The sequence below is a fragment of the Coregonus clupeaformis genome, chromosome 13 (genome assembly GCF_020615455.1).
Source record: "Coregonus clupeaformis isolate EN_2021a chromosome 13, ASM2061545v1, whole genome shotgun sequence".
NCBI lineage: Eukaryota > Metazoa > Chordata > Actinopteri > Salmoniformes > Salmonidae > Coregonus > Coregonus clupeaformis.
Genome location: NC_059204.1, coordinates 37,072,660 through 37,088,689, shown reverse-complemented (window position 1 = coordinate 37,088,689; position 16,030 = coordinate 37,072,660). Strand labels below are relative to the sequence as shown.

At 46.9% G+C, this 16,030-nt stretch overlaps 1 protein-coding gene across 1 annotated transcript in view; it reads left to right on the top strand.

Moving 5' to 3' along the window:
- The window catches only part of LOC121579914 (neurofibromin-like), a 90,089-nt gene that overhangs the window by 10,238 nt on the left and 63,821 nt on the right, over nucleotides 1–16,030 (top strand). The window contains exons 5-27 of the mRNA XM_041894891.1: nucleotides 2,941–3,047; nucleotides 3,196–3,263; nucleotides 3,839–3,914; nucleotides 4,009–4,166; nucleotides 4,250–4,423; nucleotides 4,561–4,689; nucleotides 4,853–4,927; nucleotides 5,661–5,792; nucleotides 7,197–7,322; nucleotides 7,657–7,770; nucleotides 7,885–7,964; nucleotides 8,119–8,242; nucleotides 10,082–10,328; nucleotides 12,274–12,347; nucleotides 12,468–12,551; nucleotides 12,694–13,035; nucleotides 13,237–13,376; nucleotides 14,001–14,123; nucleotides 14,274–14,357; nucleotides 14,484–14,600; nucleotides 14,741–14,922; nucleotides 15,216–15,427; nucleotides 15,669–15,830. Coding sequence (XP_041750825.1) covers nucleotides 2,941–3,047; nucleotides 3,196–3,263; nucleotides 3,839–3,914; nucleotides 4,009–4,166; nucleotides 4,250–4,423; nucleotides 4,561–4,689; nucleotides 4,853–4,927; nucleotides 5,661–5,792; nucleotides 7,197–7,322; nucleotides 7,657–7,770; nucleotides 7,885–7,964; nucleotides 8,119–8,242; nucleotides 10,082–10,328; nucleotides 12,274–12,347; nucleotides 12,468–12,551; nucleotides 12,694–13,035; nucleotides 13,237–13,376; nucleotides 14,001–14,123; nucleotides 14,274–14,357; nucleotides 14,484–14,600; nucleotides 14,741–14,922; nucleotides 15,216–15,427; nucleotides 15,669–15,830 — 3,130 coding nt within the window. The remainder of the gene's footprint in view (nucleotides 1–2,940; nucleotides 3,048–3,195; nucleotides 3,264–3,838; nucleotides 3,915–4,008; nucleotides 4,167–4,249; nucleotides 4,424–4,560; nucleotides 4,690–4,852; nucleotides 4,928–5,660; nucleotides 5,793–7,196; nucleotides 7,323–7,656; nucleotides 7,771–7,884; nucleotides 7,965–8,118; nucleotides 8,243–10,081; nucleotides 10,329–12,273; nucleotides 12,348–12,467; nucleotides 12,552–12,693; nucleotides 13,036–13,236; nucleotides 13,377–14,000; nucleotides 14,124–14,273; nucleotides 14,358–14,483; nucleotides 14,601–14,740; nucleotides 14,923–15,215; nucleotides 15,428–15,668; nucleotides 15,831–16,030) is intronic.

Here is a 16,030-nt window from a genome sequence, read left to right as displayed (position 1 = left end):
CTATTTTCAGGTTCAGTTCCGGTCTCTGGCTGGGCCACATTCAGAGACTTGTCCCGAAGCCACTTCTGCGTTGTCTTGGCTGTCGTGCTTAGGGTCGTTGTCCTGTTGGAAGGTGAACCTTCACCCCAGTCTGAGGTCCTGAGCGCTCTGGAGCAGGTTTTCATCAAGGATCTCTCTGTACTTTGCTCCGTTCATCTATCCCTCGACCCTGACTATTCTCCCTGTCCCTGCCACTGAAAAACATCCCCACAGCATGATGCTGCCACCACCATGCTTCACCGTAGGGATGGTGCCAGGTTTCCTCCAGACGTGACGCTTGGCATTCAGGCTAAAGAGTTCAATCTTGGTTACATCAGACCAGAGAATCTTGTTTCTCATGGTCTGAGAGTCCTTTAGGTGCCTTTTGGCAAACTCCAATCGGGTTGTCATGTGCCTTTTACTGAGGAGTGGCTTCCGTCCGGCCACTCTGCCATAAAGGCCTGATTGGTGGAGTGCTGCAGAGATGGTTGTCCTTCTGGAAGGTTCTCCCATCTCCACAGAGGAACTCTGGAGCTCTGTCAGTGACCATCGGGTTCTTGGTCACCTCCCTGACCAAGGCCCTTCTCCCCCGATTGCTCAGTTTGGCCGGGCAGCCAGCTCTAAGAAGAGTCTTGGTGGTTCCAAACTTCCAATGCTGCAGAAATGTTTTGGGACCCTACCCCAGATCTGTGCCTCAACACAATCATGTCTCGGAGCTTTACGGACAATTCCTTCAACCTCATGGCTTGGTTTTTGCTCTGACATGCACTGTCAACTGTGGGACCTTTATATAGACAGGTGTGTGCCTTTCCAAATCATGTCCAATCAATTGAATTTACAGGTGGACTCTAATCAAGTTGTAGAAATGTCTCAAGGATGATCAATGGAAACATGATACACCTGAGCTCAATTTCAAGTCTCATAGCAAAGGGTCTGAATACTTATGTAAATAAGGTATTTCTGTTTTGTATTTAGAATACATTTGCTAAAATTTCTAAAAACCTGTTTTCACTTTGTCATTATGGGGTATTGTGTGTAGATTGATGAGAGCGAGGGGGAAGAGAGAAGATCGAGCTATCACCCACCTAAGATAGATAGAGTAAATTTAGGGGAGATGAATAAAGGGAGTCTCTGTCAGCAGCCTTCATAAAGAGTGTCTTTGTCTGGGTCTGATGGAGTAATGTTCCACTGTGAGCACCATGCCCAATAAGGACCTTGGGCCGGATTCACAAAACACTACTAACGAAAAAACGTAACGTTCATAAGATAGTTCGTAAGTGCAGTTCCTCAAAATGTTCTTAGGAATTCATATGGGTGCGTTCGTAAATTCACTCTGGCTATCTACTCCGATTTCAGAGCACTCTCGAATTTACGAACGCTCAACACCCGTTGAATATGGCCGGTGTCAGTAAACGTAGGCAAAAAAGCATAATTAAATTGTTGCCAGCAGCACAGTTACCAACGCTCTGGATAACATGAAAACAGCCTAATCAGCTCTGCTAGGGTGAGTAAAGTAAAATGGTTAGAGTGAGGTGTTCTTACATTTGTGTCTGGAAGTAGCTAGCAAGCTAGCCAACGTTAGCCAGTTAGCTTGGGTACTTGACTGCCGTTGTGAGGTCAGAACGCTCGGATCAACCCTCGGCCAGAGCGTCCAGTGTGCGCTCTGAACACTCCGAGAGCGAAACACTCTGAATTTATGAACGGGCAATCTGATAACGCTCTGAATTTACGAACGCCCAGAGCACACTCTGAGTGCTATCTGGCACTCCAGAATTTATTTACAAACACACCCTGAGATTACAGTTCTAAAACATGTTCTTTGGTTTAAAATAATCAATACTGAAACTTTCAGATTAAGTTTGTGAGTGAATTAAATGTGTTCAATTGCTTTCAATTGCTTTTACTCTCACTGCCCTGAGTTTAAGACAAGGGTTTAGCTATCTTGAAATGAAGAACATTTCCAATAACTTTATTTTCAAGAATCTGATTTCTTCTTAACTTTTTGCTTAAGGAGAAACATAAGAAATAGTGTAAAACATTTCCAATAACCTTTTTGAGGAATAGCAACTTTGCTTAATTTTCGTCTTAAGTCTATAGTTACGGGGAAAAGGGCAGTTAAGAAGAAATGTCTTCTTAAGAAGGTTTTGTGAATCTGGGCACTGGGCCTGAACAAGACATGCATGTGGGAGAAAACATCTGGTTTAACCATTAACCACTAGGGTTTATGAATTATTTGTGGAAGTTTAGAAAAGCACAGCTTTTGTCTCCCTTCTCCTTGCACTGGTGTACTATTTGGTTCTGAGGCAGAAGAGAAGAGTGCTGCTCCGCTCGTGTATCTATCGTGTCTGTGAGTCGCAGTCTGCACTTGTTAACCCAGCTGTGCTGTGGTCTGATTGGTCCATGACTTGCAGGCCTCAGACTGATGAAGTAGCAGGTTATTAAAACATGAGGACTGAGGATGAGGTTATGTTATGTGATGTTAGGACAGGGAAAGAATGTTGACCTCAACCACTCCCAAGTGTCACCTTTCACTCTTCAGGGCTTTTACCTTAAAAGCATTGCCCTGTCATCCAAACTATTTGATGTCAGTTAGTACCACGCAAAGGCAAAGCACTATATGACCCATCATTTGCTACTTAACCCTAGTTCTTTGAGGCTTTAGTAGTCTTACTCACCGAACCACCTGATTTTAATTATTCAATTTCCCATTGGGTTTGGTTTTCACCATAGGCTAGTGTATGTATGTATGTATGTATGTATGTATGTATGTATGTATGTATGATGATGATTAGTATATGTATGATGATACTCTAATGCTACTTATCTACAGCTTTGTAGTGATGATGTGATGCTATTTAGTGTGAATATTTGATGAGATGAAAAGGATCATCTTTAATAAATCTTTGCTGTGTTTCCCCTCAGGTTGCAAGAGCTCACCGTGTGTACGGAGGACACAGTGGACGTCCATGACATTGAGCTCATCCAGTACATTAATGTGGACTGTGCCAAGCTGAAGAAACTGCTCCAAGGTATACACCTATTCTTATCAGTCACGTTGCTTTATTTAGGACAACAGACGTCACATTTTGATAGAGCTACAGTTCTGTTTCTTTTGAGTTGTGCACCGTTGTTGATGTTCAGTGTGGACTTCCTATTGGTTGTCATCTCCTTCTGCAGAGACTGTGTTTAAATTCAAAGCCCTCAAGAAGCCTGCCCAGCTAAGTGTCATCAACAGTTTAGAGAAGGTGAGTCTCTCACTGTCTCTCTCGCTCTCTGTCTGTCCGTCGGTCTATGTCTCTCTGTCTCGCTCTCTGTCTGTCTGTCTGTCGCTTTCGCTGTCTGTCTCTGTCTCGCTCTCTGTGTCGCTCTCTCTCTCTGCAATGTCTGTCTATAGATTCACTGTCTCCACCTAGTGGTGTCTCTCCTCCTCTCTCCTCTTGTTGCCCTTCTCCTCCTGCTCTACTGTAGTGTCTGTTGAGTTTACGTGGAGCTGCTCAGGCATCTGGATACACTTCAGTGCAGTCAGGACACTAGTGTTTACACTAACTGTCTCTGGCTAACCAGAAGCCCCAGTCATGAAGCTGAAGTGTGGCTCCACTGAGAGGACGAGTAAACACACTAACTGTTTTATGAAGTTTTACATTTAAACAGTTTTTATCTCCTAATCAGAGCGTGACATTAGTAGCTGAATAGTTCAGTTGGCTGAGGATAGGGAAACATTCTTGCAAGTTGGTGTGTTATCAATAATCTTCTCTGTGAGTTGAGGATAAGGACAGTGCTTTCCAGGCAGTTGATGTAACCCCCTTCTCTCCCCCCTCAGGCCTTCTGGAACTGGGTGGAGAACTACCCTGATGAGTTCACCATGCTATACCAGAGGCCACAGACAGACATGTCTGGTGAGGATGCTGTTACAGTTCTAATGTTACAATCAGAGATGCATCCTATGTCTGTGCTATTGACTGTGTTGTTGCTTGGCTGTGTCTCTCCCAGACTGTGCAGAGAAGCTGTTTGACCTGGTGGACAGTTTTGCTGAGAGCGCCAAGAGGAAGGCAGCCGTGTGGCCCCTGCAGATCATCCTCCTCATCCTCTGTCCCAACATCACACAGGAACTCTCCAGAGAGACCGTGGAGGACACCAAGGTCAACAAGGTCAGACACAACACAGACACCAGTGTTTTAATCAGCCATGTCTTCCTCTCCTCTCATACAGTACTCTTCTGTCTGCCTAACAGAAACTGTTCCTGGATAACCTGAGGAAGGCTCTGGCTGGCCATGGGGGCAGTAAACAGCTGACTGAGAGTGCTGCCATCGCCTGTGTCAAACTCTGCAAGGCCTCCACCTACATCAACTGGGAGGACCACTCTGTCATCTTCCTCCTGGTGCAGTCCATCGTAGTGGACCTCAAGGTGAGCACCAGCCACAGATGGTCCTCTGATTATCACTGTTATGGGACAGTATTATAATCATAGTATACAGTATTAGTCACCAGTGATAACCAGTCACAGCTGATGCTATCTACCTTGTCTCTCCCTTCTCCTGTCAGGCCCTGCTCTTCAACCCAGCCAAGCCTTTCTCCAGAGGGGCGGGAAGTCAGAACGCAGACGTGGACCTCATGATCGACTGCTTTGTCTCCTGTTTCCGCATCAATCCACATAACAACCATCACTTTAAGGTCTGGGACTCCTGTGGACCTCTGGAGTATAGTATTGCATAGAAATGTTTATGTTGATACACATTTATCATTAACTGATGTTAAGCACGTACTGGTGTGTTGAAGTAAGGACTGTGTGATCTCTGTTCAACGTCTCTCTATTTATTTGGCTCTCCCACTGTAGGTCTGCCTGGCATCATCCTCCCCTCCCACCTTTCACTTTGTCCTGGTCAACTCCCTACACAGAATCATCACTAATGTAAGTGTGTGGTGTCATTGCCCAACTTTGAGTCAAGGGATCAATCAACACACCCAATACCAATGTCCAGTGCCACCATCCAAAGTATATCAAACTGACCAATGCTGTGGGCACACAGTGCACGTCTACAATGACCAGTGGTAACCTTATCTGTGGTGACTCGGTGCATATGATGTCACTACTGTAGGAATGGCTCACATACTGTACACACTGGGCTTTATTATACAGGCATTAGATGGACTACCATCTCACTCTGGCTGAGCCATGCAGGGAGAGGAAGAGCTGCAGACACTTATGTGGTGTGTGTGTGTTTCAATGGGAAGTGCCTGAGGGCAGATTTCATACAGAGACCCTTTTATTAGCTCTCCATGTGCCTGAGAGACTGTGTGTGTCTGTGTGTGTAGGAGAGATGGAGTGAGAGTATTACCGGTCTCTCTCTCGCCCCCCTTACCCAAAGCACTTCCTGTCTGTGAGCAGAAGTTAGAGGCTGCTTTTGTTCCTGTGTGTGTCTGTCTGTCTGGGTGGGTGGGTAACAAATAGAGTAGGAGAGGACAGCTGCCATCGTTCTTCCCCTCCAGGCAAACTGGAGAAGTCCATCTCCACCCCAACAAATCCTACACGGCTGAAGGCCCCGTGTTATCTGAGAAAGTTTTGATTTGGATAACACTGTAAGCACCCACCATAATCAACCTAAAGGATTGAGTTTAACCCTTGGTCCATTCCTCTGTTGCAGTCTCCATTGGACTGGTGGCCTAAGATTGACACTGTGTACTGCTACTCAGGAGAGCTGAGGATCATGTTTTCTGAGACACTGGGCCACGTGATGAGAGGCTGCAGTACACACGCTCCCCTCCGCATGACTCCGGTAAGACACGCACACAGCAAAACACCCTCGCCGTCTGTGGGCGGACTGACCACACACACAACTCAACACACACTCTTGGAAACAAAAACATACTCTACAAACCCCAGTATTGCTGGGATGAGCTGAGATGTTATTGAATGTCAGACTGCAGTGGCTGTGTATGGTTTTACAGAGGAGAACAGGAGATTCACAGCAACCGGAGACAAATCCTCCTGTCCACTTGCAGGAGAACATTTCTGATAACTCTTTCATAACCCCTCACTTCCCTGTCCTTTTGTATGACTGCGTGAGTGTATGGGTGTGTCATCTCGCTGTCATCAGTGTGTTTGGTTCAGTCATCTCGTGGAGGTGGAGGACTGCAGAGGGAGCTCTCTGACATCACTCACTCAGTGGTGCTTCTTTTCTCTTTTCCTTTTGCTCCGTTCATTCCTTTTTTCCCCTTCTTCATTTTGAACTGGCTGCTGCTCACTCACTCAGATGCCAACCTGTCACAGGCACTGTTTTGCATTGCAGTGGGCATCTGTCGCTGTAAGTATAACTGCCACCCCTTCCACTCCCCAAGCCTCCTCCTCCTGAACCTTCTGCAGCTGACCCCTGACCTCTAACCCCTGACCTCACCCTCAGGCTACCACAGATAAGAGAGAGTCCCTGTCATCCTCCACCACCTCCGTGCTCTGGTTGAAGTGAGCCTGCCTCCGATTCCTCCCTCCATCTCATCTGTCTGCTAGGCTAACTCCTGGGGCATGCTTCTCAGCCTGTTGAGGCTGGGTCCTCCACTTGCACACTCGCTCAGTCTTTGGATTGTTAATCTCCTTTATTTTAACTTCTAAATTGAGTATCTCAATATGATCACAGTGTTGACATACCTTCAAACTAGGTTCTGTGGATGGATACTTCGTTGGGTTCTCATCACCTGTGAAGGAATGGGAGGCCTGTAGATTGTGTTGGTGCATAGTTGAATATTTCCTTCAAACTCCACTAGAGTTGGTTATTATTTCCTCATCCATTATCTGTGTGTGTCGTGTCCTGGTGTTGTGTGTTTGTGTGTGGGCCTGACTCCCTCATGGTGGCCAGCCCATGATGGATTAGGCATGGCCCCATGCTCCTGTCTGTTTGTCTGTCAGTCTGGTTGCCCACCTCCTGTTTCATGGTCTACCCATGAAGGGCCCTCATGAAACAGTCTCTCTTTCTCTATCTTTGACCCCTGATCCTTTCTCTCCTGGTGGCTCTCCTGATCCCTGTGCTGTGGGTCTCTGCTCAGAGGGTGGGAACTTGTTTGTCTGATTGCAGGAGAGATACTCTGCATCTGTCTCTCTCTCCGTCTCCTCTAGTTTATCTTTCCACATTTTCCTTACCCTCCCTCTTTTTTTACTAACGGCAGTCTCTACCGTTTGTTTCCTTCAGAGTCTGACCTTCAAGGAGAAGATGACCAGTCTGAAGTTCAAGGAGAAGACCACAGACCTGGACACTCGGAGCCTCCTGCTGGCCCTGGTCAAGCTCATCCACGCTGACCCCAAACTCATGCTGCATGTTAGTGTTTACTCTGTTTACTTTAGCTCTCCTGGCCAGAAAGAATGTGTGTTTTGCTGTTTGAGGATTGTCTGTGTAACACAGTAGTTATCCTTTTAATTCTACATTTTTTGTGTTGGGTTAAGGGATCATCGTGGTTAATTCCACTTGCAGGGTTAGATTTAGACAAATTAGCCAAGTGTTTGGTTGGAGACTGATTAGAAAGTCTTAAGCTGGTTTGGGATTTGCAAAGACTTTTCGGCAGACTGGTCCGGAAAAGCCACTCTTGGCATGTTTGTACATGGCTGTGTGGTCGTGTACATGTGTTTGTTTACTTTGTGTGTGTGTGTGTCAGAATCCGGGTAAGCAGGGTCAGGAGATCCAGAGCAGTACAGCAGAGCTGATCACCGGTCTGGTGCAGCTGGTGCCTCTGGCCAACATGGGAGAGTGTTCACAGGAGGCCATGGAGGTGAGCCCAATCTCTCTCTTTTTTCTGTCTCTCTCTCTCTCCCTTTTTCTCCATTATGGTTACATTTGCACACAGTGGTTAATAGATACTCCTCCTGTTCTCTTCCTTTTGTAGGCCCTCTTGGTCCTGCATCAACCTGAGACCATAGAGCTGTGGAACCCAGATGCTCCCATTGAGACCTTCTGGGACATCAGGTAGCCTAAACGCCCCATTTTTTTAAAACCACCTTTGCTTATGCATGGTCCTCTACATTAGATGCCAGGTGAAATTGAGTGTTCATTGATGCTGATTGGTTAGCACAAATGGAGATCACCCAGTTTGACTGTGATTGGCTGTTGTTCCCTGCAGTTCCCAGGTCCTCTTCTTCATCTGTAAGAAGCTGGTTGGCCACCAGATGATCAATAGCACAGAGATCCTCAAGTGGCTGAGGGAGATCCTCATATGCAGGAACAAGTTCCTCCTCAGGAACAAGGTAGGTTACGGTGTGTTATGTAGTCCCTGTGTGTCTCATCCAGGAAGGCACAACATTATATCATGTTCAGAATTTTTTTTTGTATAATGGATATATACTTCTGTCATGCAGAGTAAAGAAAAATGGCAGCTCTATGCATGACATTTACAGTGAGGGAAAAAAGTATTTGATCCCCTGCTGATTTTGTACGTTTGCCCACTGACAAAGAAATGATCAGTCTATAATTTTAATGGTAGGTTTATTTGAACAGTGAGAGACAGAATAACAACAACAAAATCCAGAAAAACGCATGTCAAAAATGTTATAAATTGATTTGCATTTTAATGAGGGAAATAAGTATTTGACCCCCTCTCAATCAGAAAGATTTCTGGCTCCCAGGTGTCTTTTATACAGGTAACGAGCTGAGATTAGGAGCACACTCTTAAAGGGAGTGCTCCTAATCTCAGCTTGTTACCTGTATAAAAGACACCTGTCCACAGAAGCAATCAATCAATCAGATTCCAAACTCTCCACCATGGCCAAGACCAAAGAGCTCTCCAAGGATGTCAGGGACAATATTGTAGACCTACACAAGGCTGGAATGGGCTACAAGACCATCGCCAAGCAGCTTGGTGAGAAGGTGACAACAGTTGGTGCGATTATTCGCAAATGGAAGAAACACAAAAGCACTGTCAATCTCCCTCGGCCTGGGGCTCCATGCAACTTTTCACCTTGTGGAGTTGCAATGATCATGAGAACGGTGAGGAATCAGCCCAGAACTACACGGGAGGATCTTGTCAATGATCTCAATGCAGCTGGGACCATAGTCACCAAGAAAACAATTGGTAACACACTACGTCGTGAAGGACTGAAATCCTGCAGTGCCCCCAAGGTCCCCCTGCTCAAGAAAGCACATATACAGGGCCGTCTGAAGTTTGCCAATGAACATCTGAATGATTCAGAGGAGAACTGGGTGAAAGTGTTGTGGTCAGATGAGACCAAAATCGAGCTCTTTGGCATCAACTCAACTCGCCGTGTTTGGAGGAGGAGCAATGTTGCCTATGACCCCAAGAACACCATCCCCACCGTCAAACATAGAGGTGGAAACATTATGCTTTGGGGGTGTTTTTCTGCTAAGGGGACAGGACAACTTCACCGCATCAAAGGGACGATGGACGGGGCCATGTACCAACAAATCTTGGATGAGAACCTCCTTCCCTCAGCCAGGGCATTGAAAATGGGTCGTGAATGGGTATTCCAGCATGACAATGACCCAAAACACACGGCCAAGGCAACAAAGGAGTGGCTCAAGAAGAAGCACATTAAGGTCCTGGAGTGGCCAAGCCAGTCTCCAGACCTTAATCCCATAGAAAATCTGTGGAGGGAGCTGAAGGTTCGAGTTGCAAACGTCAGCCTCGAAACCTTAATGACTTGGAGAAGATCTGCAAAGAGGAGTGGAACAGAATCCCTTCTGAGATGTGTGCAAACCTGGTGGCCAACTACAAGAAATGTCTGACCTCTGTGATTGCCAACAAGGGTTTTGCCACCAAGTACTAAGTCATGTTTTGCAGAGGGGTCAAATACTTATTTCCCTCATTAAAATGCAAATCAATTTATAACATTTTTGACATGCATTTTTCTGGATTTTTTTGTTGTTATTCAGTCTCTCACTGTTCAAATAAACCTACCATTAAAATTATAGACTGATCATGTCTTTGTCAGTGGGCAAACGTACAAAATCAGCAGGGGATCAAATACTTTTTTCCCTCACTGTATATATACATTCTGAACACCCTCCTGAACGTGACCTTCTCTAGATCTCCATTGTTCTAACCCCTCTGTCCTATCTTCCTCCCCCAGGAGCAGGCCATAGTGGGCAGTGGCATCCCCATCTGCAGACAGGCCCAGACCAAGCTGGAGGTGTGTCTCTACATGTTCCTGTGGAGCCCTGACATGGAGGCCGTTCTGGTGGCCATGTCCTGCTTCAGACACCTGTGTGAGGAGGCTGAGGTCCGCTGTGGCATGGACGAGGTCCCGGTGCAGACCATCCTGCCCAACTACAACACCTTCATCGAGTTTGCCTCCGTCAGCAACATGATGTCCACAGGTTAGTAGTGAACGCACGCGCTAATGACCTCCTAAACATTCTTCATCTGGGTCAGTTCAATAATCAAGAGGGACCTGGGGGAGAAATGTAAATTATGGTGCTGTACCTTATGGTGTATAGAGTACCACCTCTAGTGCAGTGGCGGTCTGTGCTGTTTAAGAGGAGGGAGGACAATTATTTTATTTTTATGAGCATGTCCTTATTTCTATTACAGCATATTGGATGACTGTCATTTATATTCCATTCACCCAGGTCAATGTAACATTGATAGGTTTAGGCTGCTACATGATACTACAATTTTCCCTATACCCATCATGAGGTTGTTACAACCTAGCCTATGAATTAAAGTTTACAATGTAGGTGCACAGGTCGAGAGAAAAACTTAAGTAATCAAGGTAAAACACAGTGACACGTTCAATACCGCCTCGCACATTCTTGCCTGCATCTAGCTGATCTAGGGTGTAATCATCCAACAGTTGCAAACAAAAGTTTCTATTGGACAAATTCAGGTATGTTTATCCCCGTTTTAGTTCCGTTTGCTTCCGTTTAATAAATGTTTTTCAACAGATAGGTGGAATGAATACACGCAAACACAGTTTACTTTCATAGCAGCCACATACAAACATAATGATCTGCTGCTTTGTATAGTTCCTTCTCGCATCTACGCGCTCTCCTCCTCTCACCTTTTCACTTCACTTGTGGACCTCAGTGCACAACACATCAGCTGTGTGTGACCAGGCAGAAAAACTTTTCCAAGCCAAACCTTCATATGGTAACCGCTAGCTGCAGCCTACATCGTTGCCACCATATTAGCTAAGGTCATAGTCAACATAGCTACTAGAACTAACACGTTAGTAAACCTGCTACAATCATGCAGTACAGTGTACAAGCAGTTTAGCAGTTACACCGGCGGGCCCCGGTGGCAATAAATTAATAAAACCAAAAGCTGACTTGGAAGAGTTCTAGTGTTGGATAGCCATAGCCAGCTAGCTAACATAGCAACCCTCTCTGTTTGAGCCGGATGTTTGAGTAGGCTAAACTAGCTAGCTAAGTAAGTGAAAGTCAAAAAAATACAACGAAATATAGCTAGCTCTCTCTCTCTCATGTCTCCTTCATTTTTGAAGAAATGTCTTCAAAACTGTTCAACTATTGTCTTTCTCTTTGAGTCAACTACTCAACACATTTTATGCACTGCAGTGCTAGCTTGCTGTAGTACTAGATTTTATTCTCTGATCCTTTGATTGGTTGGACAACATGTCAGTTTAGGCTGCAAGAGCTCTGATAGGTTGGAGGACGACTTACTCTGTAAGTCCTATGGAAGGGGGTGAGAACCATGAGCCTCCTAGGTTTTGTATTGAAGTCAATGTACCCAGAGGAGGACGGAAACTAGCTGCCCTCCGTTTACACCATGGTGCTACCCTACAGAGTGCTGTTGAGGATACTGTAGACCCTTATTGCAAAATAGTGTGTTTTAATAAATTATTTGGTGAAATGAATATATTTAGTGTAGTTTTATCTAAAAAGGATAACCTTTGTAATGTTTCACTATTTTAATTTGTCTGAAATTCACTGAGGAGGATGGTCCTTCCTCTGAGGAGCCTCCACTGCTATAGAGGGCAGTCCCAGCATGAGAACTCAGAAGCTCAAATCAAATGATATTTGTCACAGTGAAATAATGTTCCTTTTCCAACAATGCAGAGTTAAAGATAAAATAAAAAGGAATAAATACACAGTGAATAACGGGTCAAAATAACATGGCTATATACAGGAAGTACCAGTACCGAGTTGAAGTGCAGGGGTACGAGGTAATTGAAGTAGCTATGTACATATAGGTAGGGGTAAAGTGACCAGGCAACTGGATAGATAATAGACAGTAGCGGTGAGTGTGTGTGCTGGGGCTGTCAGAGAGGTGAAGGCTCCTGTCATAGTGTGTGTGTGTTTTCAGGCCGCTCAGCCCTGCAGAAGAGAGTGATGGCTCTGTTGAGGAGGATAGAACACCCTACTGCAGGAAACAAAGAGGTGAAAGAGTGGCCTGCTGCTGTGTTACTGTTCATACCCTGATGGTTCAATAATGGAAGGATGTTTGTGAAGCACGATATTCATATCAACTCAGCATTTGTTTTACTATCTTCCCCACAGGCATGGGAAGACACACATGCAAAATGGGAGCAGGCAACGAAATTAATCCTCACCCATCCCAAAACTAAGCTAGAGGATGGCCAGGCAAGCAGACACCCAGTAGCTTGTTGTTATGCATTCTAGTTATGCACATCAAAATACACTTCACAAATTATTTGGTTGTGGATTGATGTTGTCTCTCTGTTGCCTTCTCTCATTGGTCCTCTCTCTCTGCTTCTGTGTCCAGGAGTGGATCAACATGACTGGTTTCCTGTGTGCTCTGGGAGGTGTGTGTCTGCAGCAGCGCAGTGTCCCAGGCCTGGCCACCTACAGCCCCCCCATGGGGCCTCTCAGTGAGAGGAAGAGCTCCATGATCTCCATGGGCTCCTGTGAGGGGAACACTGAGACGCCCCTGGGCCGCTTCCTGGACCGCCTGCTGTCCCTCATGGTGTGCAGCCATGAGAAGGGTGTTCAGATCCGGACTAATGTTAAGGACCTGGTGGGCCTGGAGCTCAGCCCAGCTCTCTACCCTATGCTCTTCAACAAACTCAAGAACAGCATCAGCCGCTTCTTCGACGCACAGGGGCCGGTGAGAGAACAAACACATACACACGCACGCTGAGTAAACCTCATCCGTTATCTGTTTGTCATAGTATAATCACATTGGTGTGAGCACTCTTGCTTCTGAAAAGGGTTGTACCTGTATATCCAAAGTCACTGAAGGAATAGAGACGGTTAGAGCCTCTTTGTTAGCCTGTGTGGTAAAATATATTTTTCTCTGTCTGTTTAGGTCCCCATCAATGACACTAACACCCAGTTTGTGGAGCAGACCATTGCCATCATGAAGAACCTACTGGACAACCACACTGAGGGCAGCTCAGAGCACCTGGGACAGGCCAGCATAGAGACCATGATGCTCAACCTGGTCAGGTAAGGCAGCTCAGAGCACCTGGGACAGGCCAGCATAGAGACCATGATGCTCAACCTGGTCAGGTAAGGCAGCTCAGAGCACCTGGGACAGGCCAGCATAGAGACCATGATGCTCAACCTGGTCAGGTAAGGCAGCTCAGAGCACCTGGGACAGGCCAGCATAGAGACCATGATGCTCAACCTGGTCAGGTAAGGCAGCTCAGAGCACCTGGGACAGGCCAGCATAGAGACCATGATGCTCAACCTGGTCAGGTAAGGCAGCTCAGAGCACCTGGGACAGGCCAGCATAGAGACCATGATGCTCAACCTGGTCAGGTAAGGCAGCTCAGAGCACCTGGGACAGGCCAGCATAGAGACCATGATGCTCAACCTGGTCAGGTAAGGCAGCTCAGAGCACCTGGGACAGGCCAGCATAGAGACCATGATGCTCAACCTGGTCAGGTAAGGCAGCTCAGAGCACCTGGGACAGGCCAGCATAGAGACCATGATGCTCAACCTGGTCAGGTAAATGCCACCCTTCCTGTCCTCCCCTCTATGCCGACCCTGGACCATGAGACTGTTGGTGAGCTGCTGTGAGCCCACTGCCCACTCTCATCCTCCCCATGCCCTGTGTTGTGTTGGCAGGTACGTGCGTATCCTAGGCAACATAGTGCATGCCATCCAGATCAAGACCAAGCTGTGCCAGCTGGTGGAGGTGATGATGGAGAGACGAGACGACCTGTCCTTCTGCCAGGAGATGAAGTTCAGGTGAGAATGTCCTCCTGGAGTCTTGACTGTCTGTCAAACATGTACTGTACTGTCCAGGTTTACTGCAACATATCGAGTGATACGGAGTAATACAAAGACCATGCCATTTAGTTTACAAACTGTAAATGAATGTCCATGCATCCCTGGCAGGAATAAGATGGTGGAGTACCTGACAGACTGGGTGATGGGCACCTCAAACCAGGCGGCTGATGATGACGTCAAGTGTCTTACCAGGTACTGTACTACTACCACCCCCTGCTTGGATTGTACCCCCCTCACACAGCTGATCTGACCATGACCTCTACCCCTGACCTCTGATCTCTAACCCCTGACCTATGCCCTGTGTTGTGTGATCTACAGGGACCTGGACCAGGCCAGTATGGAGGCGGTGGTGTCCCTGCTAGCTGGCCTGCCCCTCCAGCCTGAGGAGGGAGACGGAGTGGAACTGATGGAGGCCAAGTCCCAGCTCTTCCTCAAGTACGACAGATATCCTCTCCATTACTATTGCACTTTATTACTTATGAAATGTACATCACAGTTATACAGAAAGCAAAGTCTGCCATTTCACATCATTATTCCCACTAGCTTTGTAGTGATTGTGTGTGTCCTCGTCCTAGGTACTTCACCCTGTTCATGAACCTGCTGAATGACTGCAGTGAGGTGGAGGATGATGGGCAGCAGGTGGCAGGGAGGAAGAGGGGCATGTCTCGACGCCTGGCCTCCCTCCGACACTGCACCGTCCTGGCCATGTCCAACCTCCTCAACGCTAACGTGGACAGTGGCCTCATGCATTCCATCGGTCAGTCTGGAAACCTAACATAGGAACTTATCAGGAATGAGGCTTAGGCTCGCTCTTGGGTTGGCTGCTTTATGTGTCCCTGTTTAAAGTGCTTAACTGCACATGCGAAAGAAAAGTAACAGTGGAAGTGGCTTTAATGGGATCTCTGTTAATTACATCTAATTCCTCATTAGTGTAGGGTCGTTAAAACAATACTTGCCCGTGCACAGTCAATGTTCTTCCCTCTTGTCCCACTTAGGTAAGATCTATAATACATTTCTCTCTATCTCCCCCCCCCCTCTCTCTGTGTGTAGGTCTGGGCTACCATAAGGACCTGCAGACGCGGGCCACCTTCATGGAGGTGCTGACTAAGATCCTGCAGCAGGGGACAGAGTTTGACACGCTGGCAGAGACGGTGCTGGCTGACCGCTTCGAGAGGCTGGTGGAGCTGGTCACCATGATGGGAGACCAGGGAGAGCTGCCTATTGCCATGGCACTGGCCAACGTAGTGCCCTGCTCCCAGTGGGTATGTAGCCTATTCACCACCCACTGTCCTTTCTGTGTGACCTGACATCTTGACCCTGGTGTTAGATCTGGGGGTGTAAATTGAATAACATTTTAATCCAAATGTTTTCATACTGTTCATAGGTGTGAATATGAATGAATGTGTCAGTGTTGTGTTAGTGACTGTGGGTGTCAGAGTGTGAGCTGTGTCAGTAACGGTGTGATCTCTGTCAGTGATTTTCTCCCCTCCTGTCCCCTGTCAGGATGAGCTGGCGCGGGTGCTGGTGACTCTGTTTGACTCGCGCCACCTCCTGTACCAGTTGCTGTGGAACATGTTTTCCAAGGAGGTGGAGCTGGCGGACTCCATGCAGACTCTGTTCCGAGGAAACAGTCTGGCCAGCAAGATCATGACCTTCTGCTTTAAGGTACACAACATGACTGGCTGGGTGCCCAGTCCTGTCCTGATCAACCAAGGCATGAAAGTGTGGTTGAGGTCTTTACAACTATGCAAAATACCTGCTCTCTGACAGGCCATGACACACTATGTGGTCTTAGGCTTTCCAGGAAGCATGGCGCCTGCTTTCTGTGAGTTCTAGTTTAGATTGTCAGTGTGTTGTTGCGTGTC